We start from the raw sequence: 23,762 nt of genomic DNA, 5'->3' as shown, positions 1-23,762 counted from the left end.
TTGCAGTGCCAAGGAAAATGCAAACATCCATACATTTCCCCACAGTACTTCATACACATATTTTTCTTTGTAGGCAATAAAGCTCTTTTTCCAAACATTTTACTTACTATTTTATAATCTTTTAAAAAATATGACTCTGCCCCACAATTATATAATACCATTTGAGTCAGCAAACAACACTTACATTTAAGAGGGGAAATTAAAAGTGAAATGAATTAACTATTAATCCTTTTATACCATATTTCCATGTTAGTAAAGCTTTATATGCGGCACATTCATTTGAAATGTTTACCCTTTTATTTCATCAAATATAAGAGTTCCTCTTCTAGTTTCTATTTGTTTATAATGAAAAGTTCTTGTTAATTCTTCCCTATTCAGTAGTTCTAGAGGACTATCCAATTTCATAGAGGCAGAGTGCTGAAAAATCACCTTCTGAACTTAGTTTAGGCAAAGTTGCATTTGCCTTCTGTGATATTGTGGTTTATAATAAGAAATATATATTACATTTTTGTCCTGTTCGTGACAAAGGAGCACCTTGGAATTTCCTAGGTGATGAGCCAAAAAAACTGAAAGGAAAGCCTTTTGCTATTTATAACCACAGCTTTCAACCATACCTGAGTTTAGATTAATGAGCCTTCTGAAAGCCCCTACAGATCAGAACTGGCTGTCAAGGAAACAAAACACATGATTAGAGGGCTAGAACTTTAGGCCCTCTCCTGGACTTCTGAGGAGGAAAGAGGCAAGAAGGGCCAGGGTTGAATTAATCGTGAATGGCCAATTACTTAGTCAATCATGCATACGTAATGGAGCCTCTACAAATATCCAAAAGGAGGGGGTTCGGAGAGCTTCTGGATTGGTGAAAATGTGGAGATTCTGGGAAGGTGGTGCACCTAGAGAAGGCAGGGTGGCTTGGAGTCCTTGCTCACATAACTTGCCCTATGCATCTTTTTATCTGGCTGTTTATTTGCATCCTTTAAAATATTGGCAGTAGTAAGCAAGCTCTTTTTCTGGTTTCTGTGAGCCACTCTGGTATATTATCAAAACTCCAATTTGTAGCCAAGTCAGAAAAAAGGTGTGGGTACAGTGTAAGTCAACTATACTCCAATAAAATGTTTTTAAAAGTCGTGAGTTAACTATTAATTAACTGGGGATCTATTGCTTGGTGAATGACATATGAAGTAGGGATAGTACTGCAAGACAAGGCCTTTCACATGTGGGGTCTACATTAACACTGGTTAGTGTAAGAACTGAAATGAACTGTAGAACATTCAGCTAGTGTCAGAGCATTGGTTAATTTGGGGAAAAACCCACATATGTGGTGTTGGAGCTTTGATAGCATGAGAGTAAAGGATATGAGTTTTTTTTCAAGACATTTTATATAGGTAAGTTCTTCCAGCTTACCGATTTTATGAATTAGACTATATAATGTCTTTAAAATTTTATTATAACAACCACTTTATTTAGCTCCCATATTAAGACTGTACTTCTATTGCTTCCTGGCTTTAATGTTAGGAGCAACAATTTACATTTATAAGGAGCATTTCTTTATGAAAACTGACCACTTTGAACACATACAAAAAGGTATTGGGAAAGGATACAATAAATAAGTTTTAAAGTTTAGATTAACTTGGATTTGAAGGTAGGCTGTCAAGATAATTTTTCATATGTGCTAAAGATAAAAAAGGCCAAGAAACAAAAAGATGTCCACTGACTTCTCTCAAGATAAAAACAAAACTGTATACCAAAACATTTATTTTAAAAATCCTCACAGCATACTTGCCTACATAACAAATTCATACTATGACCTTACCCTATATACTTTTTGAAATCAAAGCCAGTGGAATATTTTATTCTTCTTTATCAAAAGAGTCCAAACTGGACTCAAGCAACCTGAGTCCTCAGCTTAACCAGTGAGTGATCTTGGGTGTATCCCTATACTCTTCACGGTGCTCCTTTTCTTCAACTTTAATTTAAAATTCTCTATGATGATCTTTTACTGTTTAGGACTTACATTATCTAATAACTTTTTTTAGAGTATTAAAATTACTGACTAGCCAAAGTATAGGAGGTAATGCAATTCTAGTACTTCACAAATACAAAAAAGTATTTGGCCTTTTTCTCTTCCCTTAAGCAGAAGAACATCTTGGCAGCAGATTAAACAAAAGAATGGCTCCAACTTAAACGATCTCATTCAATTTCTTCTAAACGTACATTTTTTTTTCATAACGTATTGTATAGCCTACTGTCAAAAGAACTAATAAACACTATAACTGAAATAGTAGCAAGGCATGCAAAAAAAGTAAACAAGAAAAACCTAAAATACCCTAAGAGAAAACATTCAGTTCTAGCTATAACCACACAGAAAAGCTACAGCCTAATAATAATGGTAATAGTCATCTCATCAAATACATCCAAAAATTAGAGTACAATCAATGAACAAAAAAACTGCACATTAGTAGACAGTATGACTACTAGTAGGACATGAGCATCCTAAGCCAGCAGCACTATAAAATGTGATGCTGATAAATCAGAGAGGCCACAAGAATACACCACCACAATGTCTGCTTTGATAATGTTTATCTTTTTGGGCTCTTAAGGCAAGAAGTGAATTCATTCATTTTTCCCTAGAAACAGGGAAAACAAAATAACACTAACGGTGAAGAAGAAAGCTCTAAGTCCAAATAAATGTGACATCAAGTCCCAGTTTTTTTGTTCTTTGTTTATGCATAGAAGACTGCCTCATTTTGGGTGAAGAGTCTCCTGGTATATACTAACGTTGTTTAGATAAAAAGACAATATTCAATTGCAGGTCATGACTCATGTAGTATATTAACATTTCTCAGCTTCTAAAAAGACTGTTTTCCAAAGCCTTCACTGTTGGGTAGAGATCAAAGTGCCACTTTATAAATAGTTTACTCATTTGTCAAATGATAACACCCCCTTTAACAGGGTTGCTCTGAGAAAAAAAGGCAAGATTATGCATGAAATTACTTGAGTTAAAAAGAACTATAAGAGGTTATACCGTAAGTAAAACTGAAGCTCTAAATTCACCTCTAATAATTCCTCTTAGTACATGAAACTGAAAATGCTATTGCTGTTATAAAATATGTCATATTATTCTTTAGCCAAAAGAATAATACTTTTTAATAGTCCCTGATACATACCCCACTTAAGAACTGGAACATTAGTAATACCTTGAAGGCTCTCATGTGTTTGTTCCTCTCTCATTTCTCTTAACCCACTCCACACTATCCTAAATTTTGTGCTAATCACTTCCTTGTTTTTACTTCTAGCATTGACATATTTAGATATAAACCTAAAGTAAGTAACTATTTTTTGCTATCCATCCATTCACTTCCATCCATTTTTGAACCTTATGTATATAGAATATACTGTACGTATTTGTCCTTCAACTTCTACAGTATTTGTCTCAGAGTAATTTCTTGATATCATCTAATGTTTTTTGTTTTTTGGCTGGTTGGTTTTGCTTTTTAGGGCCACACCCATGGCACATGGAAGTTCCCAGGCTAAGGGTCAAATCAGAGCTATAGCTGCCAGCCTAGGCCACAGCAATGCAGGATCCGAGCCGCGTCTGCGCCCTACACTACAGCTCATGGCAACGCTGGATCCTTAACCCACTGAGCAAGGCCAGGGATTAAACCTGCATCCTCACTGGATTCTAGTCAGATTTGTTTCTGCTGCGCCACAATGGGAACTCTGACATGATCTAATTTTTATATAATCCTTAAGATTAAAAGAATTCAAGGAACTTAAAGCAAAGAAAATGAGGCACAGTGAAGCTAGCAACTTTCCACATTATACAGGAAGACAATGGACAATCTTTCTATAGTAATTTTAAAAGGAAAACAAACCAGTGATTGTCTCAGAACATTATAGCACATTCATATTTTTAGCCACAATTAAAGTAAACACTTCTCTATTGCTAAGAGAACAATGAAGTTAATATTTTTAAACTGACTTTACATAGCTGGTATTTTTTGCTTTCATATTAAGGGAGAAATTCTATTAAAGTGTACTTCGTAAAAGCCCTCAACAGTATTCCAATATAGCCCTTAACAGGAAAATAAGAATAAATTAAATAAAAAATAGCAAGAGATGATTTTTCTCTTAGAAGACGGACTATTAGAAAACAGAGAGCCATATTATGAATTAGAGTATTTTGTAATTAAAGAAGATGGTTCCTTGTAATTCATCTGACACTAATTAACCCAAAGATATCATTCACCTGAGCAAGTGGTGGAAGAATCTCCTTGCATATTTGCTGACCTGGTCTCTATATTCCAATATAGTTGTATCCAGGAGTGGTCTTGTTGGAGCATAGAAGGTTCCAAGGCTTGCCTCAAGCTGTGCTGTGGAATTCAAACATAGCAGCACTAAAACAAGTGAAACTCCTTCAATTACAACAGAATACTCATGTTTGCAGTCAGTCAGGTTTTGCAAACTTGGATGAAATGTGAGCTTGTTGCAGGAAAGATGAAAATAAAATATGACAGCTGGTACAAAAACAAACCTGTGTATAAACTTTCACTTGAGGCAAAGCTGACAATGACTCTGAGCAACAAAAAGCTGTCAAAACTGAAGAAATCCATAATGAATCAATCTCTCACCACAAATGGGTAATTAAAACAGTGACTCATCAGAGTAACACAGTTTGAACTAGTATTTCCAGTAAAATCAACTCACAGTGTGCTCAACATTTACTCTCTAGATGAAAGGAGAAAACTAGCCTTTCTACATTAGGACATAAATATGGTATTGGCAATGTTTAAAAAAAAATAATACAAATAAAAATAGCCTTATTGGAGTAATAATATCTCCCCGTTACAACTTTAAAGAGAGACAAAATCCCTATACCTTGCCTAAATCCTGCCCTAAACAAGACTGTTGGTTTTGTCCAAGTGTGAAAGCTAACACCCCTGGGAGGGATGGCATGTTAATCTGCTCTGGTCAACCGACACTCTTCTAAGAAAGAAGGATTGGAGAGCAGGTTCCGGTAAACCGAAGGGCTAGTAACTGGAGAAAAAGGCCCATTTTGCCTACTTTACAGTTTTACCAAAACATGCCAATGGGGTTGTGTTTCTTCCCAGAGATACCTGGAAGTTATATAATTACCACAATGGTGAGAGTCATATGAGGATACCGTTCACAGTAAGACTCTACTGATTTTTATGCTACTAGCACTGAGTCGAATAAACGATTCCTTATTTAGCAAAATTCTTTAGTTTTAGGCATATTTGGGTTTGAAAGTATTAAATACCTCATCAGAGTAATTGCTGTGGACTTGGCTAAGCTGTTAGTAATTTCTTTTTTTAATCTCAAATCTAGACAGTAAAGTAAGATGAACTTTAGGGGTATTTTCTTTCAAAGCAGCAGTCAATTTAGATTAAAATTGAATACAGCAATGCTATTGTGAAAACAAGCCATATTCTCTTGCCATTGCTTGTTTTCCTGACAGCATGTTTCGTACATCTGAAATGTTTGAGCCTACATGGAATACGTGTAACTCCCAGCACAGTTACAGATTCATTAGATAGCCCAGCTTGATATTTAAGGCAGAAATGAAGATCTCAAAGATAACCACAACACAGCTACAAATGAAAGAACTCACTGGGTTCCACTAATAAAAGGAAAACAAATTACCATGTCAAATTTGTCAGATTCAGACAGAATAAATCTCAATAGAGAAGATTCCTGAATGTTTTACAAATGTGTTTTGCAGTTACTTGGGGGGAAGTGTATATACCTACTTAAAATGTACATATTCTGATAACCCAGCATCATGCAAGCATTTTATTTTAATAGCCTAGAATCACACAAGCTTTTTATTTCCCTATCTACCCAATATGGTTCCTTGAAAATATCCTTTATTAAGGCAGGAATCTGATAATGCCCATTTGTGAATTCCCTAATAATCTTTCTTACTACACAGGGATTTTACAATACAAATTCACTAAGGTGTTAGCAATCTCTCAGAGTCCTGAGTAAGAAAGAGTCAGTATTTTATCTTCCTCGTATTTCTTCAGTTGTAAATTCAGGATCTCTTGCATGGATTATGTGTGCCATAATAGGCTTTTTTAAGGGACTCTGCTGCTTTTTTCCCCTCTGCTATGCACCTAATCTTGAACGTGTACTAATGCTGAGAAATAACTGAGATAATGCTGCAGTAGAAATATTACAATAATCTTAGTACCCTGAAATTTTGAAGTTTTACACTTCTTTTTACTTTTAACTAATATTCATTGAGTACCTACTGTGGGCCAAGCACTGTGCTAGGCATTTTCTCATTGCAGAAGTACTGGAATCTCCATAGATGGGTTGGACTATCTCCAAAAAGCACATTCAATTAACATTAAATAAATATTTATTGTGGTCCTTCTCTGAGTTGGGCCAAGTCTCATGATGCAGACTTCTTGAAAGAACATGTTCTTATGATTATTCTTCTCCAAAATTACTAAAATGAAGGTTATATACAGAATTCTATCTAAATGACTTTTTTTTTACTTTGGAAATGTAGTAAGAAAATCTATAAATATGGAAAGAAAATAGTAGAAAAAAATATTCTTCAGTAAAGGCCTTTTGAAATATTTCCTGTTTTCCTTACCTTGTAAATTACCTCAGTTCTCCTTGACCATAATTTCCCACTATTAATGCTAATGCTTATTGCAAAGATACAAATACATATATATATATATATATATATATATATCTGAAGATTCAAATACAAGAATGTTTAGATGCATTTTACATTAAGTAAATAAATTACTCATAATAAAAATATATATACCAAATAACTGGCAAATATAAAAATTAATTTCATTACCATATGTGGCACATATTTTTTTCCTTTTTTAAACAATGTCTTATTTCTCTTTCACAGTAAACATCTGAGATCCTATGGTAAAATTATTTACTAATAGAAGGTTGGAAAATCCAAGCAGGCAGAAGGGAGAGGGGAATTAGAACTTTAAGTTAGAATGAAAACAAGAAGGAATAGTGTGGCCTGAAATTTCTTGCTTGTTCTCTCTCTCTCTCACACACCACACACACATATCCAGCGATAAAGTCTATTGTCTGGACAGAGAACCTGGGTTGTAAGAGAAAAATACAGTTTTCTAAAGTGAAGGAGAAATAAGGACTTTGTTTAGAGTCCCTTGTCTTCCATACCTTAGAGAATACATGAAATTCTTGATCAAAGTTTGAAATCTGAGCATATTCCACACCTGAACTTGGTCTGAAATGTACAATGACTGCATTTTGAGTTCCAACATTGGTATACACAAAAAAGTTGACAAGTTCTTTATGTTGACAGACACTACACAGTAAGTGCCACATGGGAATAATTATTTGATACCCGATTTCATCAGTTTAATAGGGCATTAACCTTTTTTGTCTTCTAATCTACAGTAACACAACTCCAGAACATCCTCAAAATATAACTGACTCAGCAAAATGTCCTTCGTGTTTATAGAAAACCCATTTATGAAATATATTTCAAGTCTGACCTTCTCTTTCTGGAGTGAGCTTTTGTCTAAGAAGATGGTTTATGATGGCACTCATGCTGATAAAGCACTGGTAGCCCAGAATGTCCCAGTTCATACTACTCAGGATGTTTATTGCCTCACAGATCTCATCACAGTGAATGTACTGGAAGATAACGTCTAGCAGGCCCAGCTGTCCTTGTGTGAAGATACCTGTCACAAAAAAAAATCAAGTGAATCTTTTCAAAATAAAAATTAGAATAACAAAAACAGATTTAACTTTTCTATAAAGGAAAAAAAGCAGTGATCATATCTTGCATAAAGTGCTAGAAATGTGGGATTTGGGGGGGAGCAAAAGTAATATGGCAATGTGGTCAAATCTTTAAATATCACCTATCAACTCTATCTAGCTTATGTTTATCATTCGGCACATATTAACTAGTTTATACTCCACATAATCAAACTAGGCTGAAAACGAATAACATGAGAATTTTTACAAAAATCATAAGAGATAACTTAATGTTTCCCATCTGTTGTTTAGGGCTCTGTTGTATATATTTAAAGTCAAAATTTTGATGCAAAACAAATCTTACTGATCAGCATCATTAGTTCTGAGGTGCATCTGGTCTTCAGCCCCATATACTTGGAGGTCAAAAAGTACAAGTATCTATGACTCATATAATGTAACTATATAAATGTTTTTAAGACTGTTTTTTATTAATGGCTGCTCTCAATAGTTTCATTATAGATACCACATACAAATTTATTTTAAATTGGCATTTACAGATTATTCCCTTGTTACTAATTATTAGTAAGAAATGATGAGGATTAATCTGGTTATTGATCCCCTTTCACAACTACGGTCTGTTATAAAATATCTTGGTACAACATAAACACATTTGCTTATCCTTTTAAAATGCAAGAAAATCCACTTCCACTCTTAAAGAAGCAAGAGCACAAAACAAAGGAGGGGTCATTCTGTTCTAGTTACATCTTATTATCTTTTAAATATGGCTGATCTCATTTGAAACTAACAGTTTCTGCATACTTAAATGACAATAAGCACTAGTGATTTTAAGGAAGTTTTTTTTGTTTTGTTTTGTCTTTTTTTTTTTTTTTTTTTGTCTTTTCCAGGGCTGCACCCGCAGCATATGGAGGTCCCCAGGCTAGGGGTCCAATCGGAGCTATAGCCACCAGACTATGCTAGAGCCACAGAAACGCTAGATCTGAGCCGCATCTGCAACCTACACCACAGCTCACGGCAATGCCAGATCCTTAACCCACTGAGCGAGGCCAGGCATTGAACCTGCAACCTCACGGTTACTAGTCGGGTTTGTTAACCACTGAGCCACGACAGGAACTCTGATTTTAAGGAAGGTTTTAAAAAAATCTTTTTAAAATGGCTATAAAATCTTTCTCTTTCTGCAAATGTTTACTGATTTGAGTGAATCTACAAAATTTCTAAGTATGAATAGTCATAAAGCTAAATGGGAAAATGTACATGAAATTACTGTTTGTAAGCTGTAAAGTATATATTACTGTAATTCTTTTCATTACTGTCATCATCATCATCATTTACTTGGAATAGTTATAAGTTTCAAGACTTTAAAAAATATATCAGTTTATGAGAAATATGCTAAAGTTCTTCATACTAATTTCAAGGCACATAAAAATGAGATCTTGTACTATAGCTAGCAGGATTCAACTTGATAGGGAATCTGGGGAAATGCCCTGATTATATTAAGCAATAAAATTTTACTATTCTTTCTGTGTTGGTAGAATCAACAAATGCTACTGTCCAAAAGCCTTCATGAGCCTATAGTCAAGCAAGAACTTGGAAGTCCTCATAAATTGGGGTGGTTCCTTGGCAGTAGATATCAATGTGTAGGAACTTAGAAAGAACCAAAAATATCTAAAATCTGTTCACGGTATCTAGATCCTAAGCAATACTTCTAGCAAGAGGAAGAACTGACGTATTGAGAGGAAAAGCTAACATTTAATCATAACTGAATTGTTCAAAAGGTGATAAAGAGAAACTCTTAAATAGTGACCAGTGGAAAAAAGACACATGATGTATAGAGAAACAAAGATATAAATAATTGCAATTTTTTCTTCTGAAATTATGCAAGCTGGAGACAACAGTAGTTCTTTTTAAAATGATAACAGGAGTTCCTATTGTAGCACAGTGGGTTAAGAACCCAACACAGTGTCCGTGAGGATATAGGTTTGATCCCTGGCCTTGCTCAGTGGGTTAAGGATCTGGTGTTGCCGTAAACTGTGGTGTAGGTCACCAATGTGGCTTGGATCCCACATTGCTGTGGGTGTGGCATAGGCCAGCAGCACGGCTCCAATTTGACCCCTAGCTGGAGAACTCTCATATGCTACAGGTGTGGCCCTAAAAAAAAAAAAAAAGAAAAAGAAAGAAAGAAAAGAAAAACAAATGATGAGAGAAAAAAATGAATTATGTTACAATTCTGTTAACTTTATAATAAAGTGCTGAAAATTCATGAAGAAACATAACAATCTTAACTGTACCTAATACAGTGATCTAAAATAGTAAAGCAAAAACGGATAAAACTAAAAGGAGAGAAAGTCAAATCTACAATTACCATTGGGGATTTCAGCACTTCTCTTTGACTAGGTGAAAAACATATACACAGAAAGTCAGTAAAAATAGAAAATACTTGAAAAAAAATTATCAATGAATTTGGCCTAATTGGCATTTATAAAACACTTCACCCAACAGCAGCAGTCTACACAGTCAAGTGCGCATATATGATCAACCAAGATGAGGCATATTCTGGGTGATAAATCAAGGCTCAATAAATTTAAATGATTTGAAATCATACAGAATAGGTTCCCAAACAACAGAAGTTAGATGTCAAAACAGAAAGATACCTGGGTTATTTTTAGTGTATAAGGATTTATACACCAAGATTTTCAAAGGAGAAAATACTCCCCTTATATCTTAAGTGTGCTGGTAAATAGAAGTGGTGTAACTACTTCCACCAGAGCTGATTCCAAGGACTTAAACGATATAAGTGAACATGGAGCTGGGGCGTGATGCACCATTGCACACTGTTAGGTAAATTTTTTACCATACAGAAAAAAAGTATAAATAAGCTCATGGGATAGACAATAGCAAAATGTAGTAAAATAAATAGGACGTGGAAAAAAAAGACAAATGTTGGGAAACAATTATTTAGAAATGAATCAACACTGTTCTAAATAATCAACATGTCAAAGAAGAAAGCATGAAGTAAAAATATTTTTAAATGAATAAAATATAGCATCAAAATCTGTAAGATAGAGTTGTGGTTATAGTTATACTTCAGGGAAATTTCTAGCATTAAATATTTCAATTAGAAAAGAAAAAAAGGTCTAAAATCAATAGTCCTAGCTTCCATATTAAGAATGCAGAGAAAGAGGGAGTTCCCTGTTGGTCTAGTGGTTAAGATTCAGCACTTTCACAACTGCAGTCTGGGAACTGAGATAGCACATCAGGCCATTACACTCAAGTGGCAAAAAAAAAAAAAAAAAAAAAAAAAATTTTTTTTTTTTAATGGTTTCCTTTGCTTTTCAAAAGCTAGTCAGTTTTATTAGGTTCCATTCGTTTATTTTTGCTTTTACTTCTGTTGTCTTGGTAGACTGACCTGAGAAAACATTTGTAAGGTTGATGTCAGAGCATGTTTTGCCTATGTTCTCTCCTAGGAATTTGATGGTGTCTTGTCTCATATTTAAGTCTTTCAGCCATTTTGAGTTTGTTTTTGTACATGGTGTGAGGGTGTGTTCTAGTTTCAATGATTTACATGCAGCTGTCCAATTTTCCCAGCATCACTTGCTGAAAAGACTGTCTTTTTCCCATTTTATGTTCTTGCCTCCTTTGTCAAATATTAATTGACTATAGGTGTCTGAGTTAATTTGTGGGTTCTCTATTCTGTTCTATTTGTTTGCATGTCTGTTTTGGTACCAGTACAACACTGTCTTAATTACCATAGCTTCGTAATATTACCTGAAGTCTAGGAGAGTTAGACCTCCTGCTTGGTTTTTTTTCCTCAAGATTGCTTTGGCAATTCTGGGTCTTTTATGGTTCCATATAAATTTTTGAATTGTTTATTGTAGTTCTGTGAAAAATGTTATGGGTTATTTGATAGGAATTATAGTGAATCTGTAGATTGCTTTGGGTAGTTTGGCCATTTTAATGATATTAATTTTTCCAATCCAGGAGCATGGTTTCCATTTCTTTGAATCCTCTGTAATTTCCTTGATTAATGTTTTATAGTTCTCAGCATATAAGTCTTTCACTTCCTTGGTCAGGTTTATTCCAAGGTATTTAGTTTTTTGGGGTGTGATTTTAAAAGGTATTGTATTTTTATATTCCTTTTCTAATATTTCATTGTTAGTATAGAAATGCAATCGATTTCTGAATGTTAATCTTGTATCCTGCTACTTTGCTGAATTGTTGATTAGCTCAAGTAGTTTTTGTGTGTAGTCCTTAGGGTTTTCTATACATAGTAACATGTTCTCTGCACAGTGACAATTTTACCTCTTCTCTTCCAATCTGGATACCTTTTATTTCTTTTGTCTGATTACTGTGGCTAGGACTTCTAATACTATATTGAATAAACGTGGTCGAGAGTGGGAAACCAACAACCCAACAGAAAAATGGTTAAAAGATCTGAATAGACATCTCTCCAAAGAAGATACACAGATAGCCAACAAGCACATGAAAAAAATGCTCAGCATCACTGATTGTTAGAGAAATGCAAATCAAAACTGCTATGAGGTACCACCTCACATATGTCAGAATGGCCATCAATAACAAGTCAACAAATAACACATGCTGGAGAGGGTGTGAAGAAAAGGGAACCCTCCTATAACTGTTGGTGGGAATGTAAATTGATACAACCACAACGGAAAACAGTACGGAGTTACCTCAGAAAACTAAATACAGAACTACCATATGAGCCAGCAATCCCACTCTTGGGCCCATATCCGGACCAAACTTTCCTTGAAATAGACACATGCATCTGCATGTTCATTGCAGCACTATTCACAACAGCCAAGATATGGAAACAACCCAAATGTCCATCAACAGATGATTGGATTAGGAAGATGTGGTATGTATATATATATATATATATATATATATATATATATATATATATATAAAATGGAATACTACCCAGCCATAAAAAATGAAATAGCAACATGGATGGAACTAGAGCCTCTCATCCTGAGTGAAGTAAGTCAGGAAGAGAAAGACAAATACCATATGATATCACTTATATCTGGAACCTAATATATGGCACAAATGAACCTCTCCACAGAAAAGAAACTCATGGACTTGGAGAACAGACTTGTGGTTGCCAAGGGGGAGGGGAAGGGAGTGGGATGGACTGGGGTTAATAGATGCAAACTATTGCCTTTGGAATAGATAAGCAATGAGATCCTGCTGTATAGCACAGGGAACTATAGCCAGTCACTTGTGATGGATCATGATGGAGGATAATGTGAGAAGAAGAATGTCTATATATATGTGTGACTGTGTCACTATGCTGTACAGTAGAAATTTAGAGAATGCTGTAAAACAACTACAATGGAAAAAATAAAAATCATTTAAAAATTTTAAAAAAGAAAAATAATAAAGAAAAATCAATGACTCAAAAGCTGGTTCTTTGTAACAATCAGTAAAAGTGATCAACTACTGAGAGAGGACAAGATGGCAGAGGAGTAGGGGGACACGCTCGCTCTCTCCCACACACACAACAAAAAAAGCACATCTACAGAATAAATGACTCGCACAGAATAGCAACCAATCGCTGGCAGAGGAACCTAAACTCCAATAACGGCAAGACGTTCGTGACATTACTGGGCAGAATGGGAGAAAAGAGGAGAGTGAGAGAAGGTGAATCCGAGCGGGACGGGCGCTCCCGAAAGGGAACTGCGGAGGAGAAAGGGATCCTGCACCCTGGAAAGTCACCTACGGGGGAAAGATCAAACGAACCGGAGGAATCTCCAGATGCAGAGAAGAGTGTAGCAGTAAGTTGGAGTACAGAAAAGCTGATCAAGAACCGAACGGACCATCTGAACTACGGGCACAGTCACCAAAAATTGAGACGCCTCGGTGGGGGCTAGACACTGAGACCTCGCCTCCGAAGGTTAGTCCCCGAGAGGGGGCCGGGGGACGCCTGGGGGGGGGGGCTGGGCACCGAGACCTCGCCTCCGAAGGTTAGTCCCCAAGAAAGGGCCGGGGGATGCCGCCTGGGTGGGGGCTGGGCACCGAGACTTTGCCTCCGAAGGTTAGTCCCCGAAAAAGGGCCGGGGGACGCCTGGGTGGGGGCTGGGCACCGAGACCTCGGCTCCAGAGGTTAGTCCCCGGGCTGGGGGGGGCGGGGCAGAGCAGAAACTGCTTGGGAGGTCTAGAAACCATTTCACCAGGCAGAGACTGCCTGGGAGACTAGAAAACAAAGATGTCACAGAGGAAGGGAACAATACTCTAGGGGTGGGGAAGTGGAAAGCCGCATCAGAGGGAACCTGGGAGAAGAGCCAGGTCTGCGCCCATGCTGGGGAGGGGAGAGAAGAAGGGGTGTGTCCCCATAGAATACCCCCCATGCCACAGCAAGCTTACAGGCCCGCTAGCTAGCTGAAAGCTGTGCTTCCCAGTGCATCCCCTCCCCCACCCCCAACACCCCCTACGCTCTCGCTGAACCTGGGGCTGCCTGCCATCCGGGAGGGCTGGCCTCAACAATTGCCTGAAGCCTACCACCGCAGGGGCTGTCCCTGCACAGGCCTGCTTGCCCTTTGGAGGGGCTACACTTCCACAGAGCAGCACCAAACACCACCAGCCCCCGAGAAAAGGCCTGCAGCCCAGAAAAGCTAGAACAAGCTTAGCCAGCTGTGAATAGATCGGCCTAATTCTCGCACGGTTTTTCTGAGTCGGGCTGCCCTGGGGAGGAGCCTCTTGGGTTTCCAGTGGCCCTGCTACCCGCCAAAGCCCCCAGGGGGTGCCCCACTCCCGTGAAATAACTGCTCAGCACCACCAGCCCCCTGCAAGAGCCCCTGCAGCCCAGAAAATCTGCAACAAGCTCGGCCAGACTGTGAAAAGATCCGCCTACATTCTCAGGCTGTCCTTCTGAGTTAGGCTGCCTTAAGGAAGAGCCTCTTAGGTTCTCAGTGACCCAGATATCTGCTCCAGCCCCCAGGGGGTGATGCACCCCTGAAGAGCAGCTGCCCAACATCGCCAACCCCTGCAAGAACCCCACAGCCTAAAAACACCAGAGCAAGCTCTGCATGACCAAGTGAAATCTGCTACCATCGTGGTGTGGACCTCCCAGTCCTGTCTGCCCACAGGAAGCCCTCCTTTGCTTCAAAGAGACCCTGTTAGCCCCATCAACACTCCAGAAAAGCCACACTGCCTCAAAAAAGATTGACCAACAACGCCAGCCCTCAGGAAATATTCCACAGCAGTGACAAGGCAAACACTGCCCGATAACAGAGAGTACAACTCCCTCAGGAGAAAGAAAACAACAAGCAAGATGAAGAAGCTGAGAAACCACCCCCAGTCAAACCAACAGGAGAACTCACCTAAAACAGTCAACAATGAAACAGATCTCTGCAGTCAGACAGACCTGGAGTTCAAAAGAGAAATAGTGAAAATACTGAAGGAATTAAGAGAAGATATGAACAGTAATGCAGATACCCTCAGAAAGGAACTAGAAAATATAAGGAGGGGCCAAGAAAAACTAGAACATTCATTTGCAGAGATGCAAACTGAACTAAGGTCAGTAAAAACCAGAATGAATAATGCAGAAGAACAAATCAGTGATATGGAAGATAGAATAATGGAAATCACTCAATCCGGTCAACAGACAGAAAACCGAATCAAAAAACTGGAAAGCAATATAAGAGACCTATGGGATAATATAAAGCGGGCCAATCTACGCATAATAGGAATTCCAGAAGGAGTAGAAAAAGATAAGGGGATGGAAAATATATTTGAAGAAATTACCGATGGAAACTTCCCAAATCTAAAGGATACTGGGTTCAAGATACAAGAAGCACAGAGGGCCCCAAACAAACTGAACCCAAACAGACCCACACCAAGACACATCATAATAAAAATGGCAAAAGTTAGTGATAAAGAGAGGATCCTAAAGGCAGCAAGAGAAAAACAGAATGTTACCTACAAGGGAACCCCCATAAGAATATCAGCTGATTTCTCTACAGAAACACTACAGGCCAGGAGGGAATGGCGAGAGATATTTAAAGTGCTCAAAGGAAAAAATATGCAACCTAGAATACTCTATCCAGCAAGAATATCATTTAAAATAGAAGGGGAAATAAAAATTTCTCCCAACAAACAAAAACTTAAAGAATACAGCAACACAAAACCCAGGTTAAAGGAAATATTGAAAGGGCTTCTCTAAACCAAAAAGAAAGGAAGGAAAGGGAAGAAAAAAGAAAAAAGAAGAAGAAGAGGAAGAACTAGGACTGAGGAAACCGCAATCAGAGAGCAGTCACTCAAATAAGCCAGCATACAGATTTAATCATGAACATGCTTCAAACAAAATAAAATTAAAAAGGAAAAAAATAAAAAAGAGTCATCAAAACCATAAAATGTGGGCAAGGGATGTTAGGAAGGAAATAACCCTTTTTGTTTATTTGTTTGTATGTCTCTCTTCTTAATTTTAATATAGTAATGAAGTGTTTGAACTTACAGGACCATCAGGCTAAAACACACAATTATGGGAAGGGGTTAGCATACTTAAAAAACAGGGCAACCACAAGCCAAAACCAAATATTGCATTTGCAAAAAATGAACAAAAAAATACACTCAAGCAGATAACAACAGGAGACCATCCAACCAAAAAAAAAAAGAAAGGAAGAATGGAGAACCATAGAATCAACTGGAATGCGAGGTTCAAATGGCAATAAATAATCATCTATCAATTATCACCTTAAATGCCAATGGGCTGAATGCCCCAATCAAAAGACACAGAGTGGCTGAGTGGATAAAAAGGCAAAAACCTTCAATATGCTGCCTACAAGAAACTCACCTTAGGACAAAAGATACATATAGAGTGAAAGTGAAAGGCTGGGGAAAAATATTTCACGCCAATAGACATGACAGAAAAGCAGGAGTCGCAAAGCTCATATCAGACAAAATAGACTTTAAAACAAAAGACATAAAGAAAGACAAAGAAGGACACTACTTAATGATTAAGGGATCCATCCAAGGAGAGGATGTTACTATCATCAACATATATGCCCCAAATATAGGAGCACCCAGATACATACAACAAATATTAACAGACATAAAGGGAGATATTGATGAGAATACAATCATAGTAGGAGACCTAAATACCCCCCTCACATCAATGGACAGATCCTCTAGACAGAAAACCAATAAAGCAACAGAGATCCTAAAGGAAACAATAGAAAAGTTAGACTTCATTGATATCTTCAGGACACTACATCCAAAAAAAGCAGAGTACACATTCTTCTCAAATGCTCATGGAACCTTCTCAAGAATCGACCACATATTGGGACACAAAGCGAATCTCAATAAATTTAGGAGCGTAGAAATTATCTGAAGTATCTTCGCTGACCACAATGCCATGAAATTAGAAATCAACCATGGGAAAAGCAAAGAGAAAAAACCTACTCCATGGAGACTAAACAACAGGCTACTAAAAAACCAATGGGTCAATGAGGAAATCAAGAAGGAAATTAAAAACTACCTTGAAACAAATGATAATGAAGACACAACCTCGCAAAATCTATGGGATGCTGTGAAAGCAGTGCTCAGAGGGAAATTTATAGCAATACAGGCCTTTCTCAAAAAAGAAGAAAGATCCCAAATGGACAACTTAACCCTCCACCTAAACGAATTAGAAAAAGAAGAACAAAAAAGTCCTAAAGTCAGCAGAAGGAAGGAAATTATAAAGATCAAGGAAGAAATCAATAAAATAGAGACTCAAAAAACAATAGAGAAAATTAATAAAACCAAGAGCTGGTTCTTTGAAAAGGTGAACAAAATTGACAACCCCCTGGCCAGACTCACTAAAAAGAGGCGAGAAAGAACCCAAATAACCAAAATTATAAATGGAAAAGGAGAAATCACAACGGATACAGCAGAAATACAAAAAACCATAAGAGAATACTATGAACAACTGTATGGCAACAAGTTTGACAATCTGGAAGAAATGGACAATTTTCTAGAATCTTACAGCCTGCCAAAACTGAATCAAGTAGAAACAGACCAACTGAACAGACCGATCACTAGAAATGAAATTGAAGAGGTCATAAAATCACTCCCTACAAATAAAAGTCCAGGACCAGATGGCTTCACAGGTGAATTCTATCAAACATATAAAGAGGAATTGGTGCCCATCCTCCTTAAACTCTTTCAAAAGGTTGAAGAAGAAGGAATACTCCCAAAGACATTCTATGAGGCCACCATCCCCCTCATTCCAAAACCAGACAGAGATACCACCAAAAAAGAAAACTATCGCCCAATATCATTGATGAATATAGATGCAAAAATTCTCAACAAAATCTTAGCCAACCGAATCCAACAACATACCAAAAAAATTATACACCATGACCAGGTTGGGTTCATCCCAGGTTCACAAGGATGGTTCAACATACGCAAATCAATCAGCATCATACACCACATTAACCAAAAAAAAGTCAAAAATCATATGATCATCTCAATAGACGCAGAAAAAGCATTTGACAAAGTTCAACATCCATTCATGATCAAGACCCTCGCCAAAGTGGGTATAGAGGGGACATTCCTGAATATAATCAAAGCCATTTATGATAAACCCACAGCAAATATAATCCTCAATGGGGAAAAACTGAAAGCCTTCTCACTCAAATCTGGAACAAGACAGGGATGCCCACTCTCACCACTGCTCTTCAACATCGTTTTGGAAGTCTTAGCCACAGCAATTAGACAAACCAAAGAAATAAAAGGCATCCATATAGGAAGAGAAGAGATCAAACTGTCACTGTATGCAGATGACATGATACTATACCTAGAAAGCCCTAAGGACTCAACCCCAAAACTCCTTGAACTGATGAATAAATTCAGCAAAGTAGCAGGATATAAGATTAACATTCAGAAGTTAGTTGCAGTTCTGTATACCAGCAATGAAACATTACAAAAGGAATACAAAAATACGATACCTTTTAAAATTGTACCTCACAAAATCAAATACCTCGGAATACACCTGACCAAGGAGGTAAAGGACCTATATGCCGAGAACTATAAAACTTTAATCAAAGAAATCAAAGAAGATGTAAAGAAATGGAAAGATATTTCATGTTCCTGGATTGGGAAAATCAATATTGTAAAAATGGCCACACTACCCAAAGCAATCTACAGATTCAATGCAATCCCTATCAAATGACCCATGACATTTTTCACAGAACTAGAACAAACAATCCAAACATTTATATGGAACCACAAAAGACCCAGAATCGCCAAAGCAATCCTGAGAAACAAAAACCAAGCAGGAGGCATAACTCTCCCAGACTTCAAGAAATACTACAAAGCCACAGTCATCAAAACAGTGTGGTATTGGTACCAAAACAGACAGACAGAGCAATGGAACAGAAGAGAGAATCCGGAAATAAACCCTGACACCTATGGTCAATTAATCTTTGACAAGGGAGGCAAGAACATAAAATGGGAAAAAGAAAATCTATTCAGCAAGCATTGCTGGGAAACCTGGACAGCTGCAGGCAAAGCAATGAAACTAGAACACACCCTCACACCATGCACAAAAATAAACTCCAAATGGCTGACAGGACACCATCAAACTCCTAGAAGAAAACATAGGCAAAACACTCTCTGACACCAACATCATGAATATTTTCTCAGGTCAGTCTCCCAAAGCAATAGAAACTAGAGCAAAAATAAACCCATGGGACATCATCAAACTGAAAAGCTGTTGCACAGCAAAGGAAACCAAAAAGAAAACAAAAAGACAACTTACTGAATGGGAGAAAATAGTTTCAAATGATGCAACCGACAAGGGCTTAATCTCTAGAATATATAAACAACTTATACAACCCAACAGCAAAAAAACCAATCAATCAATGGAAAAATGGGCAAAAGACCTGAATAGACATTTCTCCAAAGAAGATATACAGATGGCCAACAAACACATGAAAAAATGCTCAACATCGCTGATTATAAGAGATATGCAAATCAAAACTACCATGAGATACCACCTCACACCAGTCAGAATGGCCATCATTAATAACTCCACAAATAACAAGTGCTGGAGGGGCTGTGGAGAAAAGGGAACCCTCCTGCACTGCTGGTGGGAATGTAAACTGGTACAGTCACTATGGAGAACAGTTTGGAGATACCTTAGAAATCTATACATAGAACTTCCATATGACCCCGCAATCCCACTCTTGGGCATCTATCCGGACAAAACTCTAGTTGAAAGAGACACATGCACCCGCATGTTCACTGAAGCACTATTCACAATAGCCAGGACATGGAAACAATCCAAATGTCCATCGACAGATGATTGGATTCGGAAGATGTGGTATATATACACAATGGAATACTACTTAGCCATAAGAAAGGATGACATAATGCCATGTGCAGCAACATGGATGGAACTAGAGAATCTCATCCTGAGTGAAATGAGCCAGAAAGACAAAGACAAATACCATATGATATCACTTATAACTGGAATCTAATATCCAGCACAAATGAACATCTCCTCAGAAAAGAAAATCATGGACTTGGAGAAGAGACTTGTGGTTGCCTGATGGGAGGGGGAGGGAGTGGGAGGGATCGGGAGCTTGGGCTTATCAGACACAACTTAGAATAGATTTACAAGGAGATCCTGCTGAATAGCATTGAGAACTATGTCTAGATACTCATGTTGCAACAGAAGAAAGGGTGGGGGAAAAACTGTAATTGCAATGTATACATGTAAGGATAACCTGACCCCCTTGCTGTACAGTGGGAAAATAAAAAAAAAAAAAAAGAAGGAAAAGAACACCTAAAATTCAAGCCCTGAAGGGTAAAAGTGTATAACTAAGAACGACAACTCAAAATAAAAATATCACATTCAAAAAAAAAAAATTAAAAAAAAATTGACCAACTTCTGCCTAAATTGAGAAAGATGCAATCTCAATATTGATATCAAGAATAATCACAACACTATAGACATTAAAATATAATAAGTAATATGAGTTACTTTCTATAGATAGAAATAACTTTGTAACTTAAATGAAATGGGTTCCTTGAATGATACAAACTATCAAAGGTCACTCAAGAAGAAATGACTAGATAACCTGAATAATTTATATTATCTAAATTTGATTTTGTAGTTAAAAAACCTTTACACATCCACACACAACCAGATGCCTTCACTGGTGAATTCTCTCAAAGAATAAGAGAAGAAATACCACCTCTACACAACTCAGAATATAAGAGGAGGGAATATTTCCCAATTCTTCTACTGATATCAACATTACGTTGATACCAAAAATGACAAAAACATTACAAAAAAAAAAAAAACCTAAAGACCACTATCTCTCATAAACAGATACAAAAATCCTTAAAAATATTAGCAAATCCAGTAACTTATTAAAGAGATAATACACCATGAACAAGAGAAATTTATCCCACAAATGCAAGGTCACTGAAACATCTGAAAACTAATCAATATATTCCACTATATAACCATAAAAAAGATATAATCATTTCAATAGATGCAGAAAAAGCTGCTGAAAAAATTCAACACCCACTCAAAATATGTCCCAGCCACTAGGAATGGAAGGGGCTTCTACAACATAATAATATCATACATACAGTGAAAGATTACAAGCTTTCTAAGATCAGAATCAAAGCAAGGATATCCTCTCTTGCCATTTCTATTTAATTCTGCACTGGAGATCCTAGCTAGTAAAATATGGAAGAAAACAAAATAAAAAGGCATACAAGTTGGATAAGAATATACAAAAATTGTTTTTAATTGCAGTTATCATAGCTATCTAGGTAGAAAATCCTAAGTAATCTACAATAAGAAGTTACTACAACTAAGAAATGAGTTTAATGGGGTTGCAGGATACAAAGACCCCTTAAAAGTTATAACTAAAAACATTATTTACGATAGCATCCAAAAACATGAACAAACTCTGTACAAGATTATACACTTTGAACTATAAAACAACTTCTAATTGAAGAAGACCTGAATACACAGAGATCCTGTGTTCATAAATTGGGAGACTCAATACTGTTTAACTGTCATTCCATCCCAAATTGATCTACAGATAAAACATAATCTCAAAGTTTTATGAGGTGTTTCTCTAGAAAGTGATGTCAGTTTCAAAACTCACATAGAAATTTGAAGGATCTAGAGTAGCCAAAACAATTTTGAAAAAGAAGAATACAATTGGAGGAGTAATAGCATCTGGCTTAGCACTTACTGTAAAGCAACAGTAATTAAGACTATGTGGTACTCGTTGAACTACAGACATATAGATCAGTGGAAAAGAATAGAATCTTCACAGACACATAAACACACGGTCAAAGTAATTCAATGGAGAAAGGATAAACTTTCCAACAGTTGATGCTGAAACAACTGAATAGGCATATTAAAAATTAATTTCAACTCATACTTCACACCATATGCAAAAAATTAACTTGAATTAGACAATAAACCTAATTTGTAAGCACTAAAACCATAAAACTTCTAGAAGAAAAAGGGTTAGACAAAGAGTTCTTTGATAGGACATAAGAAGCACAAGCCATAAAATTAAAAAATCTAAGAATTAACATTGATCAAAACTAAAAACTTCTGCTACCCAAACACAGTTAAGAAAATGTAAAGGTAAACTATAGGATGGAAGAAAATATTCCAAATACTAACATCCTTCAAAAGACTTGTATTCAGAATATAGAAAAGCTCTTACAATTCAGTAATAAATAAATAATCCAATTAAACTTGGACAAAATATTTGAAGGTATGCTTCATCAGAAAGTTTTTGGCAAATAAGTACACAGAAAGATGCCCAACTCCAAGAGTCATCACGGAAAGGCAAATTAATGCCACTAAACACCTACTAGAATGGCTAAAATTAAAAAGGCCATTAATGCCAAGTGTTAGTGAGGATGTGGAGTAACTGGAACTCCAAGATAGTCAGTTTCTTTTTAACTTAAACATACACTTAGCATATGGCCTACCCATTCTACTCCCAGGTTTTTCCCAAGAGAAATTAAAATAGATCTCCATACAAAGACTAGTGCGTTAAAGTACGTAGCATTTTCAGTGATATTGGCTTAAATCTGGAAACAACCCAAAGGTCCATCAATCAGCATGTGAAAAGATACACAAATTGTGATTTACCTATATAATGGAATATAGGTAATGTAATGTAAATGAAAATTTATAGATATATGGAAGATTCTCACACACTAATACTGAGTGGAAGTAGCAAGACACAAAAGAGGTTTTTTTTGCTTTTTTTTTTTTTGGTTTATTTCTATGCAATTCTAGAAAAGGCAGAACTAATCTGTAATGACAAGAAGCAGATCAATGCACTTTGCTCTGAGGGAGGCAGGGACTGATGGCAAAGGGGGCTTGAGAGAATTTTGGGGGTGATGGAAATGTATTATATCTTGATTTTGGTCATTATCATGACAATATACAGATTTGACAAAACTCGCTATTTAAAATAGGTACGATTTTGTTATGTAAACTATACCTCAAATTTTATTTAAAAATCCATCATCACTCTAGTTGAAGAAAGCAGAATGCTGTCTGGAATAGCAGTCCATCTCATATGATATGAGTTCTAGTTTTAAGATGACGAGGCATCTAATAAAGTATCTGACATTTCTTTCTATCAATAAATTACCACCAATTACCACCTGGGTAAAGCAAAATTTAAATAACGCATTAAAAACAACTCTTTGAAGAACACACACTTCTTACAAAAGCTCTAAGAGAAAAATCATAGTATTTGTTTTTTAGACTGAGTGACAGACACACATGCACACCCATACACACAGCCTGTGATTTTCAAAATCCTATGAGAATGAAGAAGTTAGCTGTAATTATTTGTTAAATATCATCACTTGAACATTTAACCTTTCCCTAACTTTGTAGGCTCTATGACAGCACTGTGGGAGCACTCTAGGTGATGGAACGCTATCACCACTACTATGGAAAGGAGGAATTTGAGAGCACATGCTGTGACTGGGAAGCTATGCCAGGGCAG

General features: G+C 36.8%; 1 protein-coding gene across 4 annotated transcripts in view; it reads right to left on the bottom strand.

Annotated features, from left to right (window-relative positions):
- The window catches only part of WDPCP (WD repeat containing planar cell polarity effector), a 291,160-nt gene that overhangs the window by 93,594 nt on the left and 173,804 nt on the right, over nt 1–23,762 (bottom strand). For all 4 annotated transcript variants that reach the window (XM_021087467.1, XM_021087466.1, XM_021087464.1 and 1 more), the window contains 2 exons: nt 7,524–7,712; nt 4,247–4,370 (listed from right to left, as the gene is read on the bottom strand). In XM_021087467.1, the coding sequence (XP_020943126.1) occupies nt 4,247–4,370; nt 7,524–7,712 (313 nt within the window). The remainder of the gene's footprint in view (nt 1–4,246; nt 4,371–7,523; nt 7,713–23,762) is intronic.

This window comes from Sus scrofa, chromosome 3 (genome assembly GCF_000003025.6).
Source record: "Sus scrofa isolate TJ Tabasco breed Duroc chromosome 3, Sscrofa11.1, whole genome shotgun sequence".
Classification (NCBI taxonomy): Eukaryota; Metazoa; Chordata; class Mammalia; order Artiodactyla; family Suidae; genus Sus; species Sus scrofa.
Note: the sequence above shows the minus strand (reverse complement) of the source record. Positions and strands in the feature narration are given on the sequence as shown.